The sequence below is a fragment of the Coregonus lavaretus genome, assembly GCF_964263955.1.
Source record: "Coregonus lavaretus genome assembly, contig: HAP1_SCAFFOLD_439, whole genome shotgun sequence".
Classification (NCBI taxonomy): domain Eukaryota; kingdom Metazoa; phylum Chordata; class Actinopteri; order Salmoniformes; family Salmonidae; genus Coregonus; species Coregonus lavaretus.
In genome coordinates, this window is record NW_028165087.1 from 253,181 (window position 1) to 277,423 (window position 24,243).

A 24,243-nucleotide genomic window follows, 5' to 3' on the forward strand; every position below is an offset into this window, starting at 1 on the left:
ACACACACACAGCGCTACTAGGGGCTGTAACCTCTGCGATGGCCAGCTGCTATTCCTCCTCCTCTGTCTGTCCGGCTGTCCGTCTGTCTGTCTGTCTGTATAGTCTCAACTGACTGTCCTGTATGTGATCCTGTCTAACCAGGTAACACTAATACTGTCAACAACTCACTGCTCTGTGTCTGTCTGTCTGTCTGTCCATGGTTGTCCATGATGATGGTAGTAGTGGTTATTATTAGGGTAATGTGACAGACACACCTATTCTGCTTTGATGTTCTCACTGTTCTGTACTAGTTGACTTCCTGTCTCTCCCTGTCTCTCCCTGTCTCTCCCTGTCTCTCCCTGTCTCTCCCTGTCTCTCCCTGTCTCTTCCTTTTCTCTTCCTGTCTCTTCCTTTTCTCTTCCTGTCTCTTCCTTTTCTCTTCCTGTCTCTTCCTTTTCTCTTTCTCTTCCTGTCTCTTCCTTTTCTCTTCCTGTCTCTCCCTGTCTCTTACTTTCTCTTCCTGTCTCTTCCTGTCTCTTACTTTTCTCTTCCTGTCTCTTCCTTTTCTCTTCCTGTCTCTCCCTGTCTCTTACTTTTCTCTTCCTGTCTCTCCCTGTCTCTTACTTTTCTCTTCCTGTCTCTTCCTGTCTCTTCCTTTTCTCTTCCTGTCTCTCCCTGTCTCTTCCTGTCTCTTCCTGTCTCTTCCTGTCTCTTCCTTTTCTCTTCCTGTCGCTTCCTTTTCTCTTCCTGTCTCTCCCTGTCTCTCCCTGTCTCTTCCTGTCTCTTCCTTTTCTCTTCCTGTCTCTCCCTGTCTCTTCCTTTTCTCTTCCTGTCTCTCCCTGTCTCTTCCTTTTCTCTTCCTGTCTCTTCCTTTTCTCTTCCTGTCTCTCCCTATCTCTCCCTGTCTCTCCCTGTCTCTCCCTGTCTCTCCCTGTCTCTCCCTGTCTCTCCCTGTCTCTCCCTGTCTCTTCCTGTCTCTTCCTGTATCTTCTGCTCCACCAGTCCTGTGGCTGAGCTTCTTCTCTCTGTTGCCTGGGGGTTTTGGGTGGGATCTGCTAACTTTTCCAAAATTCACTGGTTTTTCAGAAATCCCGGCAGGAAATCCAGTAATCCCCCAACCGGGGACAACCAGGGAATTTTGGAAAAGTTACCAGAATTTTGCAACCCTAGTCCTGGGGACTTGGGGCTCTGGGGACTTGGGGCTCTGGGGACTTGGGGCTCTGGGGGCTTGGGGCTCTGGGGGCTTGGGGCTCTGGGGGCTTGGGGACTTGGGGCTCTGGGGACTTGGGGACTTGGGGCTCTGGGGACTTGGGGACTTGGGGCTCTGGGAACTTGGGGCTCTGGGGACTTGGGGCTCTGGGGACTTGGGGCTCTGGGGACTTGGGGCTCTGGGGACTTGGGGACTTGGGGCTCTGGGGACTTGGGGCTCTGGGGACTTGGGGCTCTGGGGGCTCTGGGGACTTGGGGCTCTGGGGACTTGGGGCTCTGGGGACTTGGGAACTTGGGGCTCTGGGGACTTGGGGCTCTGGGGGCTTGGGGCTCTGGGGACTTGGGGCTCTGTGGACTTGGGGCTCTGGGGACTTGGGGACTTGGGGCTCTGGGGACTTGGGACTTGGGGCTCTGGGGACTTGGGGACTTGGGGCTCTGGGGACTTGGGACTTGGGGCTCTGGGGACTTGGGGACTTGGGGCTCTGGGGACTTGGGGCTCTGGGGACTTGGGGCTCTGGGGACTTGGGGCTCTGGGAACTTGGGGCTCTGGGGACTTGGGGACTTGGGGCTCTGGGGGCTCTGGGGACTTGGGGCTCTGGGGACTTGGGGCTCTGGGGGCTTGGGGCTCTGGGGACTTGGGGCTCTGGGGGCTCTGGGGACTTGGGGCTCTGGGGACTTGGCTTGACATGGCTGACCAAGGTGTCTGAGCGGCGCTGTCTTGCTGATAAACTATGCACTACTCAACGTGCACGCCAGACAGAGCGTTATTTTCACTAACATATCAAATCTGTGGTCAGGGTAGTGTTGTCCTGTCCTGTCTGCAGCCCTGGCATATATGTGGACTTAAGCATGAAGACCTGTGTGTTAACATTTTAACTGGAGTGTGTATCTAACTGTTAGCTGAAGAGTTGGTCTATTTAACCATGTATTCGCTGTGTGGGTTGTTTAAATGTGGGGTAAGCCTTTCTGTCTTAACAGGATTAAATCGACTGTTCTGTGTGTCTAACTGCTAGTAATGGTGGCGTTAGTGTATATAACCTCCCTACCCTGGACCCAGACCTGCTGTTTAGTTCTGTTAGACCCTACACAGCCACCGTACTACCCTGGACCCAGACCTGCTGTTTAGTTCTGTTTGACCCTACACAGCCACCGTACTACCCTGGACCCAGACCTGCTGTTTAGTTCTGTTAGACCCTACACAGCCACCGTACTACCCTGGACCCAGACCTGCTGTTTAGTTCTGTTTGACCCTACACAGCCACCGTACTACCCTGGACCCAGACCTGCTGTTTAGTTCTGTTTGACCCTACACAGCCACCGTACTACCCTGGACCCAGACCTGCTGTTTAGTTCTGTTAGACCCTACACAGCCACCGTACTACCCTGGACCCAGACCTGCTGTTTAGTTCTGTTTGACCCTACACAGCCACCGTACTACCCTGGACCCAGACCTGCTGTTTAGTTCTGTTTGACCCTACACAGCCACCGTACTACCCTGGACCCAGACCTGCTGTTTAGTTCTGTTAGACCCTACACAGCCACCGTACTACCCTGGACCCCAGACCTGCTGTTTAGTTCTGTTAGACCCTACACAGCCACCGTACTACCCTGGACCCAGACCTGCTGTTTAGTTCCGTTTGACCCTACACAGCCACCGTACTACCCTGGACCCAGACCTGCTGTTTAGTTCTGTTATACCCTACACAGCCACCGTACTACCCTGGACCCAGACCTGCTGTTTAGTTCTGTTTGACCCTGCACAGCCACCGTACTACCCTGGACCCAGACCTGCTGTTTAGTTCTGTTTGACCCTACACAGACACCGTACTACCCTGGACCCAGACCTGCTGTTTAGTTCTGTTAGACCCTACACAGCCACCGTACTACCCTGGACCCCAGACCTGCTGTTTAGTTCTGTTTGACCCTACACAGCCACCGTACTACCGTTAACCTTATGTATGTTCTCTCCCTTCCCTGCCTCTCACCATCCCCCTCTCCTTTCCCTCTCTCTCACTGTCCTTCTCTCCCTCCCTCCCTCCCTCCCTCCCCCCCCTCCCTCCCTCCCTCCCTCCCTCCCCTCACCTTACCCTTCCGTCCCCTCCCTCTCCCCCTCCCCCTCTCTCCTCCTCTCTGTACCCCCCGTGGGCCTAACTCCAGTCTCATGTAAGTCTAATTAAGAAATGTACCTCACTGTATGTATGTGTGTATAGTCATGGTTAATGTTATTAATGATGTGATTGACTGGGCTTATCATTTAAATGTGTAAACTGACCTGCATGCTTTTTTTTGGGGTTTCTGTGTAATTCAAACCCATCATTTTAAGTCAACTATTATAATACTGATATACAGTATAATAATACAATTTTGCTAAGAGGTGAAACATTCCTGAATTTGAACGCCAGCCTCTGAACACTCCGTACAACCGTTGGTGATGAGTATTCAGGATGTTCAGAATGTTATGATGAACGTCCACAACGTCTTCGCATTGAAACCAGCTGCATTGAAAAACTGCAATGTCTTCTTAATGACTGGAGTTGGCCTACCATGATGAGACACGTCAGAAATCATCGTTACTAGTTAGCAGCTAATCCATGAGACTAACCTCCCCTTCCTCCCACCCTGATGTTCTCCTTCTCAATCTCTCTTTTAGAGTAGAGACCTCTATATCAGTCTCTTTTTAGAGTAGAGTCCTCCATATCAGTCTCTCTTTTAGAGTAGAGTCCTCTATATCAGTCTCTTTTTAGAGTAGAGTCCTATGTATCAGTCTCTTTTTAGAGTAGAGTCCTCTATATCAGTCTCTTTTTAGAGTAGAGTCCTCTATATCAGTCTCTTTTTAGAGTAGAGTCCTCTATATCAGTCTCTTTTTAGAGTAGAGTCCTCTATATCAGTCTCTTTTAGAGTAGAGTCCTCTATATCAGTTTCTTTTTAGAGTAGAGTCCTCTATATCAGTCTCTTTTTAGAGTAGAGTCCTCTATCAGTCTCTTTTTAGAGTAGAGTCCTCTATATCAGTCTCTTTTTAGAGTAGAGTCCTCTATATCAGTCTCTTTTTAGAGTAGAGTCCTCTATATCAGTCTCTTTTTAGAGTAGAGTCCTCTATCAGTCTCTTTTTAGAGTAGAGTCCTCTATATCAGTCTCTTTTTAGAGTAGAGTCCTCTATATCAGTCTCTTTTTAGAGTAGAGTCCTCTATATCAGTCTCTTTTTAGAGTAGAGTCCTCTATATCAGTCTCTTTTTAGAGTAGAGTCCTCTATATCAGTCTCTTTTTAGAGTAGAGTCCTCTATATCAGTTTCTTTTTAGAGTAGAGTCCTCTATCAGTCTCTTTTTAGAGTAGTCCTCTATATCAGTCTCTTTTTAGAGTAGAGTCCTCTATATCAGTCTCTTAGAGTAGAGTCCTCTATATCAGTCTCTTTTTAGAGTAGAGACCTCTATATCAGTCTCTTTTAGAGTAGAGTCCTCTATATCAGTCTCTTTTTAGAGTAGAGTCCTCTATCAGTCTCTTTTTAGAGTAGAGTCCTCTATATCAGTCTCTTTTTAGAGTAGAGTCCTCTATATCAGTCTCTTTTTAGAGTAGAGTCCTCTATATCAGTCTCTTTTTAGAGTAGAGTCCTCTATCAGTCTCTTTTTAGAGTAGAGACCTCTATATCAGTCTCTTTTTAGAGTAGAGTCCTCTATATCAGTCTCTTTTTAGAGTAGAGTCCTCTATATCTGTCTCTTTTTAGAGTAGAGTCCTCTATATCAGTCTCTTTTTAGAGTAGAGTCCTCTATATCAGTCTCTTTTTAGAGTAGAGTCCTCGTACTTGACTATCCAAACCCGTCCCAGTCGGTCCTCTGATTCCTAGTTTAGCATTTGGCCGTAGCGATGTGGATGGGTAGCCAGCCAACCATTTAACCCTTTAACAACATCTCTCTAGCCTGGAGATGACATGTTGATACTGCTATGTCCTGCACTCCTGGAGAGAACAGCTTTAGCCGCTACATCGCTATACTCGTATCCACTCCTGGAGAGAACAGCTTTAGCCGCTACATAGCTATACTCGTATCCACTCCTGGAGAGAACAGCTTTAGCCGCTACATAGCTATACTCATATCCACTCCCGGAGAGAACAGCTTTAGCCGCTACATCGCTATACTCATATCCACTCCTGGGGAGAACAGCTTTAGCCGCTACATCGCTATACTCGTATCCACTCCTGGAGAGAACAGCTTTAGCCGCTACATCGCTATACTCATATCCACTCCTGGAGAGAACAGCTTTAGCCGCTACATAGCTATACTCGTATCCACTCCTGGAGAGAACAGCTTTAGCCGCTTCATAGCTATACTCATATCCACTCCTGGAGAGAACAGCTTTAGCCGCTACATCGCTATACTCATATCCACTCCTGGAGAGAACAGCGTTAGCCGCTACATAGCTATACTCGTATCCATTTTATGCTACTACACTCACACACACACAATACTCAGCAATGGGTTCACTCAACAATATATGCTTTGTATATATGAATATATATATATATATATATATATATATATATATATATATATATATATATATATATATATATATATATATATATATATATATATGCTTAATCTTATTATTGATTGATTGTTGTATTGGTTGGGTGATTTGTTGTATTGGTTGGGTGATTTGTTGTATTGGTTGGGTGGTTGGATAGATTGGTTAACTTTTTTAATTTATTGGATCCCAGCATCCTTTTGTTATTTCACCTAAACCTCTCTGTATATTACTGCTGAGCGATTTAACTGACATTTCACGTATTTTTTTCGATTATGGAACAACTAATAGACCGACGCCGGTTCAATTACTTGAATTCCATTTAGTTCATCATCGTAGTCCTCTGTAGCTCAGCTGGTAGAGCACGGTGCTTGTAATGCCAAGGTAGTGGGTTCGATCCCCGGGACCACCCATACACAAAAAAAAAATGTATGCGCACATGACTGTAAGTCGCTTTGGATAAAAGCGTCTGCTAAATGGCATATTATTATTATTATTATTATTATTATTATTATTATTATATTTTTTTTTTTGTGAGCTCAAACGGCCATTTCAAGTCAGGAACTATGTGGGACGCTGGGCTGAAAGGAGTTGTAGTTTTCATTTAAGCAAATATTGAACCTTGTTCAGCGCAGAAATTTGGTAATTAACTACAATGACCATAATCCATTTGAGCCTGTTTTTTTTCCCGCTCGGTCATACAGATCTCTTGACGGATTCACTTTTCCGCCTGCTACGTCAGGTTAGATACATACAGACCTCATGAGAGAGGAAGGTACTGCTACGTCAGGTTAGATACACACAGACCTCATGAGAGAGGAAGGTACTGCTACGTCAGGTTAGATACACAGACCTCATGAGAGAGGAAGGTACTGCTACGTCAGGTTAGATATACAGACCTCATGAGAGAGGAAGGTACTGCTACGTCAGGTTAGATACACACAGACCTCATGAGAGAGGAAGGTACTGCTACGTCAGGTTAGATACACAGACCTCATGAGAGAGGAAGGTACTGCTACGTCAGGTTAGATACACAGACCTCATGAGAGAGGAAGGTACTGCTACGTCAGGTTAGATACACAGACCTCATGAGAGAGGAAGGTACTGCTACGTCAGGTTAGATACACAGACCTCATGAGAGAGGAAGGTACTGCTACGTCAGGTTAGATACACAGACCTCATGAGAGAGGAAGGTACTGCTACGTCAGGTTAGATACACAGACCTCATGAGAGAGGAAGGTACTGCTACGACGAGAGGGACAGAGACAGTTGGTGAAAGTATGCCTTATCTACTTTGAAAAACTAGTCAAATGATTTGGTCAGACAGCTCTGCAGCATACTTAGGCAGGCTAGCCAAATAGGATGACTAAAGACATTGGGGAGCACAGAGATAACATTTTACATTTTAGTCATTTAGCAGACGCTCTTATCCAGAGCGACTTACAGGCGCAATTAGGGTTAAGTGCCTTGCTCAAGGGCACATCGACAGATTTTTCACCTAGTCTGGGATTAGAACCAGCGACCTTTCGGTTACTGGCACAACGCTCTTAACCACTAAACTACCTGCCGCCATAACGTTAGATGGTCTGGCTGACTGGCTGCTACTGCCTGAGCAGAGATGAGATGATGACTTTAAGGAATTAAAAAATAACAAAGTCATCCAATAAAAACGACGTAATATACACAACGGAAATATTGTCTTATTTCATAGTAATTTACTGTTGTTCTATTGATGTCTGCCCAATGTGGACCTGACAGAGACAATGGAATATTTTCAAGGCAATGGGATGTTCACTATTTTTGGCTTTGGAATTTCCTTTTAAAAAGCTCTAAAAACATTTTAAATTGCATTATTTCATAATGCATTTAATGGAGAAAAAAGAAAGAAAAAAGATTGATACTTTTTTAAATAATCTAACCGAAACCGAACCGTCTTCAAAAAGCGCTAATCGCTCAGCACTAATGTATGTGTCTGGTCCTGGATTCCTCTGTCTCCCCTCCCTGTCTCTCTGTATGTGTCTGGTCCTGGATTCCTCTGTCTCCCCTCCCTGTCTCTCTGTATATGTCTGGTCCTGGATTCCTCTGTCTCCCCTCCCTGTCTCTCTGTATGTGTCTGGTCCTGGATTCCTCTGTCTCCCCTCCCTGTCTCTCTGTATGTGTCTTGTCCTGGATTCCTCTGTCTCCCCTCCCTGTCTCTCTGTATGTGTCTTGTCCTGGATTCCTCTGTCTCCCCTCCCTGTCTCTCTGTATATGTCTGGTCCTGGATTCCTCTGTCTCCCCTCCCTGTCTCTCTGTATGTGTCTGGTCCTGGATTCCTCTGTCTCCCCTCCCTGTCTCTCTGTATATGTCTGGTCCTGGATTCCTCTGTCTCCCCTCCCTGTCTCTCTGTATATGTCTGGTCCTGGATTCCTCTGTCTCCCCTCCCTGTCTCTCTGTATGTGTCTGGTCCTGGATTCCTCTGTCTCCCCTCCCTGTCTCTCTGTATGTGTCTGGTCCTGGATTCCTCTGTCTCCCCTCCCTGTCTCTCTGTATGTGTCTGGTCCTGGATTCCTCTGTCTCCCCTCCCTGTCTCTCTGTATGTGTCTGGTCCTGGATTCCTCTGTCTCCCCTCCCTGTCTCTCTGTATGTGTCTGGTCCTGGATTCCTCTGTCTCCCCTCCCTGTCTCGCTGTATGTGTCTGGTCCTGGATTCCTCTGTCTCCCCTCCCTGTCTCTCTGTATGTGTCTGGTCCTGGATTCCTCTGTCTCCCCTCCCTGTCTCTCTGTATATGTCTGGTCCTGGATTCCTCTGTCTCCCCTCCCTGTCTCTCTGTATATGTCTGGTCCTGGATTCCTCTGTCTCCCCTCCCTGTCTCTCTGTATATGTCTGGTCCTGGATTCCTCTGTCTCCCCTCCCTGTCTCTCTGTATATGTCTGGTCCTGGATTCCTCTGTCTCCCCTCCCTGTCTCTCTGTATGTGTCTGGTCCTGGATTCCTCTGTCTCCCCTCCCTGTCTCTCTGTATATGTCTGGTCCTGGATTCCTCTGTCTCCCCTCCCTGTCTCTCTGTATGTGTCTGGTCCTGGATTCCTCTGTCTCCCCTCCCTGTCTCTCTGTATATGTCTGGTCCTGGATTCCTCTGTCTCCCCTCCCTGTCTCTCTGTATATGTCTGGTCCTGGATTCCTCTGTCTCCCCTCCCTGTCTCTCTGTATATGTCTGGTCCTGGATTCCTCTGTCTCCCCTCCCTGTCTCTCTGTATATGTCTGGTCCTGGATTCCTCTGTCTCCCCTCCCTGTCTCTCTGTATATGTCTGGTCCTGGATTCCTCTGTCTCCCCTCCCTGTCTCTCTGTATGTGTCTGGTCCTGGATTCCTCTGTCTCCCCTCCCTGTCTCTCTGTATGTGTCTGGTCCTGGATTCCTCTGTCTCCCCTCCCTGTCTCTCTGTATATGTCTGGTCCTGGATTCCTCTGTCTCCCCTCCCTGTCTCTCTGTATGTGTCTGGTCCTGGATTCCTCTGTCTCCCCTCCCTGTCTCTCTGTATGTGTCTGGTCCTGGATTCCTCTGTCTCCCCTCCCTGTCTCTCTGTATATGTCTGGTCCTGGAAATCCCTGTCTCTCTGTATGTGTCTGGTCCTGGATTCCTCTGTCTCCCCTCCCTGTCTCTCTGTATATGTCTGGTCCTGGATTCCTCTGTCTCCCCTCCCTGTCTCTCTGTATATGTCTGGTCCTGGATTCCTCTGTCTCCCCTCCCTGTCTCTCTGTATATGTCTGGTCCTGGATTCCTCTGTCTCCCCTCCCTGTCTCTCTGTATATGTCTGGTCCTGGATTCCTCTGTCTCCCCTCCCTGTCTCTCTGTATGTGTCTGGTCCTGGATTCCTCTGTCTCCCCTCCCTGTCTCTCTGTATGTGTCTGGTCCTGGATTCCTCTGTCTCCCCTCCCTGTCTCTCTGTATATGTCTGGTCCTGGATTCCTCTGTCTCCCCTCCCTGTCTCTCTGTATGTGTCTGGTCCTGGATTCCTCTGTCTCCCCTCCCTGTCTCTCTGTATGTGTCTGGTCCTGGAAATCCTCTGTCTCCCCTCCCTGTCTCTCTGTATGTGTCTGGTCCTGGATTCCTCTGTCTCCCCTCCCTGTCTCTCTGTATGTGTCTGGTCCTGGATTCCTCTGTCTCCCCTCCCTGTCTCTCTGTATGTGTCTGGTCCTGGATTCCTCTGTCTCCCCTCCCTGTCTCTCTGTATGTGTCTGGTCCTGGAAATCCCTGCCTCTCTGTGTAACCATGGTAACATCCCCTGACCTCTGACCCCTAGTGGACAACCAACACATGTTGCACTACATTCGAGACAAGACGGCGGTCCCCTACTTCAGTAACCTGGTCTGGTTCATCGGCTCCCACGTCATAGAGCTGGACAAGTGTGTTCAGACAGACCAAGAGTGAGTAAAGACACACGCACACACACACACACACACAGACACACACACACACACAGACACACACACACGCACACACACACACGCACACACACACACACGCACACGCACACGCACACAGACACACACACACACACACACACACACACACACACACACACACACACACGGCAGCAATGTCATCAAACTGGACATTTTACATTTTTAGTCATTTAGCAGACGCTCTTATCCAGAGCGACTTACAGGAGCAATTAAGTGGTTAAGTGCCTTGCTCAAGGGCACATCGACAGATTTTTTTTTTCAACCTAGTCGGCTCGGGGGATTAGAACCAGCGACCTTTCGGTTACTGGGCACAACGCTCTTAACCGCTAAGCCACCTGCCGGAAGCAAATGTGTTCAGACTAAGGAAAAGTAAGAGTAGGTCAGTCTAGATGCTGTTATTATTTAGCTACTCACGCATTTCTATTGAAAGAGCTGGGTAGGTCTGTACAGACTGTACGTTGATGAATGTCTGTGTGTGTGTGTAGGCCTTCAGGGTGAGGAGATCTTTACCTCTATCCAACCTTCAGATGGGTCATGTTCTCACTGTGTCCACTAGGTGTCAGGGTTGTGTCAGGGGTCCTCTATCGAACCTTCAGATGGGTCATGTTCTCACTGTGTCCACTAGGTGTCAGGGTTGTGTCAGGGGTCCTCTATCGAACCTTCAGATGGGTCATGTTCTCACTGTGTCCACTAGGTGTCAGGGTTGTGTCAGTTTAGACTTTGTACCTGTCAGAGCGATCAGATGAAGCTAATGTCTTCTTGGTAAAGGTTGTGTTTGCGCTGCATGCTTTGGGTATACATTCAGATACATGTTGTGAAAGACAAAACATACACAGTTACGAACTTGATCAATACATATTGTTACAAACTAGATCAATACAGTGAGGGGGAAAAAGTATTTGATCCCCTGCTGATTTTGCACGTTTGCCCACTGACAAAGACATGATCAGTCTATAATTTTAATGGTAGGTTTATTTGAACAGTGAGAGACAGAATAACAACAACAAAATCCAGAAAAATGCATGTCAAAAATGTTATAAATTGATTTGCATTTTAATGAGGGAAATAAGTATTTGACCCCCTCTCAATCAGAAAGATTTCTGGCTCCCAGGTGTCTTTTTTTTACAGGTAACGAGCTGCGATTAGGAGCACACTCTTAAAGGGAGTGCTCCTAATCTCAGCTTGTTACCTGTATAAAAGACACCTGTCCACAGAAGCAATCAATCAATCAGATTCCAAACTCTCCACCATGGCCAAGACCAAAGAGCTCTCCAAGGATGTCAGGGATAAGATTGTAGACCTACACAAGGTTGGAATGGGCTACAAGACCATCGCCAAGCAGCTTGGTGAGAAGGTGACAACAGTTGGTGCGATTATTTGCAAATGGAAGAAACACTGTCAATCTCCCTCGGCCTGGGGCTCCATGCAAGATCTCACTTCGTGGAGTTGCAATGATCATGAGAACGGTGAGGGATCAGCCCAGAACTACATGGGAGGATCTTGTCAATGATCTCAAGGCAGCTGGGACCATAGTCACCAAGAAAACAATTGGTAACACACTACGCCGTGAAAGACTGAAATCCTGCAGCGCCCGCAAGGTCCCCCTGCTCAAGAAAGCACATATACAGGCCCGTCTGAAGTTTGCCAATGAACATCTGAATGATTCAGAGGAGAACTGGGTGAAAGTGTTGTGGTCAGATGAGACCAAAATCGAGCTCTTTGGCATCAACTCAACTCGCCGTGTTTGGAGGAGGAGGAATGCTGCCTATGACCCCAAGAACACCATCCCCACCGTCAAACATGGAGGTGGAAACATGCTTTGGGGGTGTTTTTCTGCTAAGGGGACAGGACAACTGCACCGCATAGAAGGGACGATGGACGGGGCCATGTACCGTCAAATCTTGGGTGAGAACCTCCTTCCCTCAGCCAGGGCATTGAAAATGGGTTGTGGATGGGTATTCCAGCATGACCCAAAACACACGGCCAAGGCAACAAAGGAGTGGCTCAAGAAGAAGGACATTAAGGTCCTGGAGTGGCCTAGCCAGTCTCCAGACCTTAATCCCATAGAACATCTGTGGAGGGAGCTGAAGGTTCGAGTTGCCAAATGTCAGCCTCGAAACCTTAATGACTTGGAGAAGATCTAAAAAGAGGAGTGGGACAAAATCCCTCCTGAGATGTGTGCAAACCTGGTGGCCAACTACAAGAAACGTCTGACCTCTGTGATTGCCAACAAGGGTTTTTCCACCAAGTACTAAGTCATGTTTTGTAGAGGGGTCAAATACTTATTTCCCTCATTAAAATGCAAATCAATTTATAACATTTTTGACATGCGTTTTTCTGGATTTATTTGTTGTTATTCTGTCTCTCACTGTTCAAATAAACCTACCATTAAAATTATAGACTGATCATTTCTTTGTCAGTGGGCAAACGTACAAAATCAGCAGGGGATCAAATACTTTTTTCCCTCACTGTACATACTGTTACAAACTAGATCAATACATGCTGTTACAAAGTTGATCAATACATACTGTTACAAACGTGATCAATACATTACATACTGTTACAAACTAGATCAATACATTACATACTGTTACAAACTAGATCAATACATTACATACTGTTACAAACTAGATCAATACATTGCATACTGTTACAAACTAGATCAATACATACTGTTACAAACTAGATCAATACATACTGTTACAAACTAGATCAATACATTACATACTGTTACAAACTAGATCAATACATACTGTTACAAACTAGATCAATACATTACATACTGTTACAAACTAGGTCAATACATACTGTTACAAACTAGATCAATACATTACATACTGTTACAAACTAGATCAATACATACTGTTACAAACTAGATCAATACATTACATACTGTTACAAACTAGATCAATACATACTGTTACAAACTAGATCAAAACATTACATACTGTTACAAACTAGATCAATACATTACATACTGTTACAAACTAGATCAATACATTACATACTGTTACAAACTAGATCAATACATACTGTTACAAACTAGATCAATACACACTGTTACAAACTAGATCAATACATTACATACTGTTACAAACTAGATCAATACATTACATACTGTTACAAACTAGATCAATACATTACACACTTACAAACTAGATCAATACACACTGTTACAAACTAGATCAATACATTACATACTGTTACAAACTAGATCAATACACACTGTTACAAACTTGATCAATACATTACACACTGTTACAAACTAGATCAATACACACTGTTACAAACTAGATCAATACATTACATACTGTTACAAACTAGTTCAATACATTACATACTGTTACAAACTAGATCAATACATTACATACTGTTACAAACTAGATCAATACATACTGTTACAAACTAGATCAATACATACTGTTACAAACTAGATCAATACACACTGTTACAAACTAGATCAATACACACTGTTACAAACTAGATCAATACACACTGTTACAAACTGTTACAAACTTGATCAATACATTACACACTGTTACAAACTAGATCAATACACACTGTTACAAACTAGATCAATACATTACATACTGTTACAAACTAGATCAATACACACTGTTACAAACTAGATCAATACATACTGTTACAAACTAGATCAATACATTACATACTGTTACAAACTAGATCAATACACACTGTTACAAACTAGATCAATACACACTGTTACAACCTTAATCAATACATTACACACTGTTACAAACTAGATCAATACACACTTACAAACTAGATCAATACATTACATACTGTTACAAACTAGATCAATACACACTGTTACAAACTAGATCAATACATTACATACTGTTACAAACTAGATCAATACATTACACACTGTTACAAACTAGATCAATACATTACATACTGTTACAAACTAGATCAATACATACTGTTACAAACTAGATCAATACACACTGTTACAAACTAGATCAATACATTACATACTGTTACAAACTAGATCAATACATTACATACTGTTACAAACTAGATCAATACATACTGTTACAAACTAGATCAATACACACTGTTACAAACTAGATCAATACATACTGTTACAAACTAGATCAATACATTACATACTGTTACAAACTAGATCAATACATACTGTTACAAACTAGATCAATACATACTGTTACAAACTAGATCAATACATTACATACTGTTACAAACTAGATCAATACATACTGTTACAAACTAGATCAAAACATTACATACTGTTACAAACTAGATCAATACATTACATACTGTTACAAACTAGATCAATACATTACACACTGTTACAAACTAGATCAATACATTACATAGTGTTACAAACTAGATCAATACATACTGTTACAAACTAGATCAATACATACTGTTACAAACTAGATCAATACACACTGTTACAAACTAGATCAATACATTACATACTGTTACAAACTAGATCAATACATTACATACTGTTACAAACTAGATCAATACACACTGTTACAAACTAGATCAATACATTACATACTGTTACAAACTAGATCAATACATTACATACTGTTACAAACTAGATCAAAACATTACATACTGTTACAAACTAGATCAATACATTACATACTGTTACAAACTAGATCAATACATTACACACTGTTACAAACTAGATCAAAACATTACATACTGTTACAAACTAGATCAATACATTACACACTGTTACAAACTAGATCAATACAATACACACTGTTACAAACTAGATCAATACATTACATGCTGTTACAAACTAGATCAATACATTACATACTGTTACAAACTAGATCAATACATACTGTTACAAACTAGATCAATACATTACATACTGTTACAAACTAGATCAATACATTACATACTGTTACAAACTAGATCAATACATACTGTTACAAACTAGATCAATACATTACATACTGTTACAAACTAGATCAATACATACTGTTACAAACTAGATCAATACACACTGTTACAAACTAGATCAATACATTACATACTGTTACAAACTAGATCAATACATTACATACTGTTACAAACTAGATCAATACATTACATAGTGTTACAAACTAGATTAATACATTACATACTGTTACAAACTAGATCAATACATTACATACTGTTACAAACTAGATCAATACATTACATTCTGTTACAAACTAGATCATTACACACTGTTACAAACTAGATCAATACATTACATACTGTTACAAACTAGATCAATACATTACATACTGTTACAAACTAGATCAATACATACTGTTACAAACTAGATCAATACATTACATACTGTTACAAACTAGGTCAATACATACTGTTACAAACTAGATCAATACATACTGTTACAAACTAGATCAATACATACTGTTACAAACTAGATCAATACATACTGTTACAAACTAGATCAATACACACTGTTACAAACTAGATCAATACTGTCAATGGAAGGGGAAAAAAAAGTGCAGTGTGTTAATGTAAGACTGATGCATGATGGGAGATGCCCTCCCCTCCCCCATCCAGGCATCGGAACAGGGGGAAGCTGAGTGACTTGGTAGCAGAACATCTTGATCATCTCCACTACCTCAACGATATCCTCACTATCAATTGTGAGTTCCTGAACGATGTCCTGACAGACCACCTCCTCAACCGCCTGTTCCTACCCCTCTATGTCTTCTCTCTGGTCTGCCCTGAACAGGTAGGTGGAGGGGGGTGGGTGGTTGGGGGTGGTTGTGGGGGTGGGTGGTTGTGGGTAGGTGTGGGTGGTTGTGGGTGTGGGTGGTTGTGGGTAGGTGTGGATGTACAGCCTGTGTGGGTATGTATGTGTACCGGTGTAACCAATACTATGTGTACCTGACATGTTGTCTGTCTGTTGCAGTCTGAAGATCGTAAGATCAACCCTCAGGTGTCCCTTAACCTGCTGTCACAGGTGTGTACCTGCACACACACACACACGCGCACACACACACACACACACACACACACACACACAATGACACCTCACCACACGTCACCACATCACACCAGACCACACCTCACCACACCTCACCACATCACACCAGACCACACCTCACCCCACCCAACCACATCACACCAGACCACACCTCACCCCACCCAGATGGAACAAAAGAAACTTGTCAGACAGACGGTGGTAATGTTGTAATTTTTTGTTGGGTGGGTGTGGCTCTCTCTCTCTAGGTGTTTCTCATTATCCATTACCAACCCCTGGTCAACTCTCTGGCTGAAGTCATCTTCAACGGAGACCTGTCTGTCTTCACACAACACAAAAACACAGTGAGTGTACACACACACACACACACACACAGAGGAACACACACTCACACAGACACACACAGAGAGGAACACACACTCACACAGACACACACACACACAGAGGAACACACAGACACACACACACACACACACACACACACACACACACACACACACACACACACACACTCACACACACACACTCACACACACACATGGGTGCTCTGTAGGTGGGTATGAAAGTGTGGATCAGAAGAGGTCAGGATGTTTCACCCAGAAGACATTTACCATTCAGATACATTATCTGTTATTCAACCCACATGAAGACATTACCATTTTAGATACATTATCTGTTATTCAACCCACATGAAGACATTACCATTTTAGATACATTACATCTGTTATTCAACCCACATGAAGACATTACCATTTTAGATACATTACATCTGTTATTCAACCCACATGAAGACATTACCATTCAGATACATTATCTGTTATTCAACCCACATGAAGACATTACCATTTTAGATACATTACATCTGTTATTCAACCCACATGAAGACATTACCATTCAGATACATTATCTGTTATTCAACCCATATGAAGACATTACCATTTTAGATACATTACATCTGTTATTCAACCCACATGAAGACATTACCATTCAGATACATTATCTGTTATTCAACCCACATGAAGACATTACCATTTTAGATACATTACATCTGTTATTCAACCCACATGAAGACATTACCATTTTAGATACATTACATCTGTTATTCAACCCACATGAAGACATTACCATTTTAGATACATTACATCTGTTATTCAACCCACATGAAGACATTACCATTCAGATACATTATCTGTTATTCAACCCACATGAAGACATTACCATTTTAGATACATTACATCTGTTATTCAACCCACATGAAGACATTACCATTTTAGATACAGTGCTATGAAAAAGTATCTGCCCCCTTTCTAATGTTCTCTATTTTTGCATATTTGTGATACTGAATGTTATCAGATCTTCAACCAAAACCTAATATTAGATAAAGGGAACATAAGTGAACCAATAACATAAATTACATACTTATTTCATTTATTTCATTAACAAAGTCATGCAACACCCAATGCCCCTGTGTGAAAAAGTAATTGCACCCTTACACTCAATAACTGGTTGTGCCACCTTCAGCTGCAATGACTCCAACCAAACGCTTCCTGTAGTTGTTGATCAGTCTCTCACGTCGCTGTGGAGGAATTTCGGCCCACTCTTCCGTGCAGAACTGCTTTAACTCAGTGACGTGTGGGTTTTCAAGCATGAACTGCTCGTTTCAAGTCCTGCCACAACATCTCAATTGGGATTAGGTCTGGACTTTTGACTAGGTCATTCCAAAACTTCAAATTTGTTGCTTTTTAGCAATTTTCATGTAGAGTTGATTGTGTGTTTTGGATCATTGTCTTGCTGCATGACCCAGCTGGGCTTTTAATTACTTTTTCACACAGGGGCATTGAGTGTTGCATAACTTTGTTTATGAAATAAATATGTAATTGTTGTGTTATTGGTTCACTTATGTTCCCTTTATCTAATATTAGGTTTTGGTTGAAGATCTGATAACATTCAGTATCACAAATATGCAAAAGTAGAGAAAATTAGAAAGGGGGCAGATACATTTACATTTACGTCATTTAGCAGACGCTCTTATCCAGAGCGACTTACACATAGGTGCATTCACCTTATAGCCAGTGGGACAACCACTTTACAAAGTTTTTTTTTTGGGGGGGGGGGGGGGGGCTGGAGTAAAGGGGGGGGGGGGGGGGGTAGAAGGATTACTTTATCCTATCACAGGTATTCCTTAAAGAGGTGGGGTTTCAAATGTCTCCGGAAGGTGGTGAGTGACTCCGCTGTCCTGGCGTCGTGAGGGAGCTTGTTCCACCATTGGGGTGCCAGAGCAGCGAACAGCTTTGACTGGGCTGAGCGGGAACTGTGCTTCCGCAGAGGAAGGGGAGCCAGCAGGCCAGAGGTGGATGAACGCAATGCCCTCGTTTGGGTGTAGGGACTGATCAGAGCCTGAAGGTACGGAGGTGCCGTTCCCCTCACAGCTCCGTAGGCAAGCACCATGGTCTTGTAGCACTGTATCTAAAATGGTAATGTCTTCATGTGGGTTGAATAACAGATAATGTATCTGAATGGTAATGTCTTCATGTGGGTTGAATAACAGATAATGTATCTGAATGGTAATGTCTTCATGTGGATTGAATAACAGATAATGTATCTGAATGGTAATGTCTTCATGTGGGTTGAATAACAGATAATGCATCTGAATGGTAATGTCTTCATGTGGGTTGAATAACAGATAATGCATCTGAATGGTAATGTCTTCATATGGGTTGAATAACAGATAATGCATCTGAATGGTAATGTCTTCATATGGGTTGAATAACAGATAATGTATCTGAATGGTAATGTCTTCATGTGGGTTGAATAACAGATAATGTATCTAAAATGGTAATGTCTTCATGTGGGTTGAATAACAGATAATGTATCTGAATGGTAATGTCTTCATGTGGGTTGAATAACAGATGTAATGTATCTAAATTGTAATGTATTCATGTGGGTTGAATAACAGATAATGTATCTGAATGGTAATGTCTTCATATGGGTTGAATAACAGATAATGTATCTGAATGGTAATGTCTTCATGTGGGTTGAATAACACATAATGTATCTGAATGGTAATGTCTTCATGTGGGTTGAATAACAGATGTAATGTATCTAAATGGTAATGTCTTCATGTGGGTTGAATAACAGATGTAATGTATCTAAAATGGTAATGTCTTCATGTGGATTGAATAACAGATAATGTATCTGAATAGTAATTTATTCTGGGTGAAACATCCTGATCTGTTATTCAACCCACATGAAGACATTACCATTCAGATACATTACATCTGTTATTCAACCCACATGAAGACATTACCATTCAGATACATTACATCTGTTATTCAACCCACATGAAGACATTACCATTCAGATACATTATCTGTTATTCAACCCACATGAAGACATTACCATTCAGATACATTATCTGTTATTCAACCCACATGAAGACATTACCATTCAGATACATTATCTGTTATTCAACCCACATGAAGACATTACCATTCAGATACATTACATCTGTTATTCAACCCACATGAAGACATTACCATTCAGATACATTACATCTGTTATTCAACCCACATGAAGACATTACCATTTAGATACATTACATCTGTTATTCAACCCACATGAAGACATTACCATTCAGATACATTACATCTGTTATTCAACCCACATGAAGACATTACCATTCAGATACATTATCTGTTATTCAACCCACATGAAGACATTACCATTCAGATACATTATCTGTTATTCAACCCACATGAAGACATTACCATTCAGATACATTATCTGTTATTCAACCCACATGAAGACATTACCATTCAGATACATTACATCTGTTATTCAACCCACATGAAGACATTACCATTCAGATACATTACATCTGTTATTCAACCCACATGAAGACATTACCATTCAGATACATTATCTGTTATTCAACCCACATGAAGACATTACCATTCAGATACATTATCTGTTATTCAACCCACATGAAGACATTACCATTCAGATACATTATCTGTTATTCAAACCACATGAAGACATTACCATTCAGATACATTATCTGTTATTCAACCCACATGAAGACATTACCATTCAGATACATTATCTGTTATTCAACCCACATGAAGACATTACCATTCAGATACATTATCTGTTATTCAACCCACATGAAGACATTACCATTCAGATACATTATCTGTTAATCAACCCACATGAAGACGTTACCATTCAGATACATTATCTGTTATTCAACCCACATGAAGACATTACCATTCAGATACATTACATCTGTTATTCAACCCACATGAAGACATTACCATTCAGATACATTACATCTGTTATTCAACCCACATGTAGACATTACCATTCAGATACATTATCTGTTATTCAACCCACATGAAGACATTACCATTCAGATACATTATCTGTTATTCAACCCACATGAAGACATTACCATTCAGATACATTATCTGTTATTCAACCCACATGAAGACATTACCATTCAGATACATTATCTGTTATTCAACCCACATGAAGACATTACCATTCAGATACATTATCTGTTATTCAACCCACGTGAAGACATTACCATTCAGATACATTATCTGTTATTCAACCCACATGAAGACATTACCATTCAGATACATTACATCTGTTATTCAACCCACATGAAGACATTACCATTCAGATACATTACATCTGTTATTCAACCCACATGAAGACATTACCATTCAGATACATTACATCTGTTATTCAACCCACATGAAGACATTACCATTCAGATACATTACATCTGTTATTCAACCCACATGAAGACATTACCATTCAGATACATTACATCTGTTATTCAACCCACATGAAGACATTACCATTCAGATACATTATCTGTTATTCAACCCACATGAAGACATTACCATTCAGATACATTATCTGTTATTCAACCCACATGAAGACATTACCATTCAGATACATTATCTGTTAATCAACCCACATGAAGACATTACCATTCAGATACATTATCTGTTATTCAACCCACATGAAGACATTACCATTCAGATACATTACATCTGTTATTCAACCCACATGAAGACATTACCATTCAGATACATTACATCTGTTATTCAACCCACATGAAGACATTACCATTCAGATACATTACATCTGTTATTCAACCCACATGAAGACATTACCATTCAGATACATTACATCTGTTATTCAACCCACATGAAGACATTACCATTCAGATACATTACATCTGTTATTCAACCCACATGAAGACATTACCATTCAGATACATTATCTGTTATTCAACCCACATGAAGACATTACCATTCAGATACATTATCTGTTATTCAACCCACATGAAGACATTACCATTCAGATACATTATCTGTTATTCAACCCACATGAAGACATTACCATTCAGATACATTATCTGTTATTCAACCCACATGAAGACATTACCATTCAGATACATTATCTGTTATTCAACCCACATGAAGACATTACCATTCAGATACATTACATCTGTTATTCAACCCACATGAAGACATTACCATTCAGATACATTACATCTGTTATTCAACCCACATGAAGACATTACCATTCAGATACATTATCTGTTATTCAACCCACATGAAGACATTACCATTCAGATACATTATCTGTTATTCAACCCACATGAAGACATTACCATTCAGATACATTATCTGTTATTCAACCCACATGAAGACATTACCATTCAGATACATTACATCTGTTATTCAACCCACATGAAGACATTACCATTCAGATACATTATCTGTTATTCAACCCACATGAAGACATTACCATTCAGATACATTATCTGTTATTCAACCCACATGAAGACATTACCATTCAGATACATTATCTGTTATTCAACCCACATGAAGACATTACCATTCAGATACATTATCTGTTATTCAACCCACATGAAGACATTACCATTCAGATACATTATCTGTTATTCAACCCACATGAAGACATTACCATTCAGATACATTATCTGTTATTCAACCCACATGAAGACATTACCATTCAGATACATTATCTGTTATTCAACCCACATGAAGACATTACCATTCAGATACATTATCTGTTATTCAACCCACATGAAGACATTACCATTCAGATACATTATCTGTTATTCAACCCACATGAAGACGTTACCATTCAGATACATTATCTGTTAATCAACCCACATGAAGACGTTACCATTCAGATACATTATCTGTTATTCAACCCACATGAAGACATTACCATTCAGATACATTACATCTGTTATTCAACCCACATGAAGACATTACCATTCAGATACATTACATCTGTTATTCAACCCACATGAAGACATTACCATTCAGATACATTATCTGTTATTCAACCCACATGAAGACATTACCATTCAGATACATTATCTGTTATTCAACCCACATGAGGACATTACCATTCAGATACATTATCTGTTATTCAACCCACATGAAGACATTACCATTCAGATACATTATCTGTTATTCAACCCACATGAAGACATTACCATTCAGATACATTACATCTGTTATTCAACCCACATGAAGACATTACCATTCAGATACATTACATCTGTTATTCAACCCACATGAAGACATTACCATTCAGATACATTACATCTGTTATTCAACCCACATGAAGACATTACCATTCAGATACATTACATCTGTTATTCAACCCACATGAAGACATTACCATTCAGATACATTACATCTGTTATTCAACCCACATGAAGACATTACCATTCAGATACATTACATCTGTTATTCAACCCACATGAAGACATTACCATTCAGATACATTACATCTGTTATTCAACCCACATGAAGACATTACCATTCAGATACATTATCTGTTATTCAACCCACATGAAGACATTACCATTCAGATACATTATCTGTTAATCAACCCACATGAAGACGTTACCATTCAGATACATTATCTGTTATTCAACCCACATGAAGACGTTACCATTCAGATACATTACATCTGTTATTCAACCACATGAAGACATTACCATTCAGATACATTATCTGTTATTCAACCCACATGAAGACATTACCATTCAGATACATTATCTGTTATTCAACCCACATGAAGACATTACCATTCAGATACATTATCTGTTATTCAACCCACATGAAGACATTACCATTCAGATACATTATCTGTTATTCAACCCACATGAAGACATTACCATTCAGATACATTATCTGTTATTCAACCCACATGAAGACATTACCATTCAGATACATTATCTGTTATTCAACCCACATGAAGACATTACCATTCAGATACATATCTGTTATTCAACCCACATGAAGACATTACCATTCAGATACATTACATCTGTTATTCAACCCACATGAAGACATTACCATTCAGATACATTACATCTGTTATTCAACCCACATGAAGACATTACCATTCAGATACATTACATCTGTTATTCAACCCACATGAAGACATTACCATTCAGATACATTACATCTGTTATTCAACCCACATGAAGACATTACCATTCAGATACATTACATCTGTTATTCAACCCACATGAAGACATTACCATTCAGATACATTACATCTGTTATTCAACCCACATGAAGACATTACCATTCAGATACATTATCTGTTATTCAACCCACATGAAGACATTACCATTCAGATACATTACATCTGTTATTCAACCCACATGAAGACATTACCATTCAGATACATTATCTGTTATTCAACCCACATGAAGACATTACCATTCAGATACATTATCTGTTATTCAACCCACATGAAGACATTACCATTCAGATACATTATCTGTTATTCAACCCACATGAAGACATTACCATTCAGATACATTATCTGTTATTCAACCCACATGAAGACATTACCATTCAGATACATTACATCTGTTATTCAACCCACATGAAGACATTACCATTCAGATACATTATCTGTTATTCAACCCACATGAAGACATTACCATTCAGATACATTATCTGTTATTCAACCCACATGAAGACATTACCATTCAGATACATTACATCTGTTATTCAACCCACATGAAG

General features: G+C 41.4%; 1 protein-coding gene across 1 annotated transcript in view; it reads left to right on the plus strand.

Moving 5' to 3' along the window:
• LOC311116282 (protein CLEC16A-like) overlaps positions 1–24,243 on the plus strand; it is a 137,035-nt gene that overhangs the window by 29,302 nt on the left and 83,490 nt on the right. The window contains 1 exon segment of the mRNA XM_084191385.1: positions 9,990–10,113. Coding sequence (XP_084047511.1) covers positions 9,990–10,113 — 124 coding nt within the window.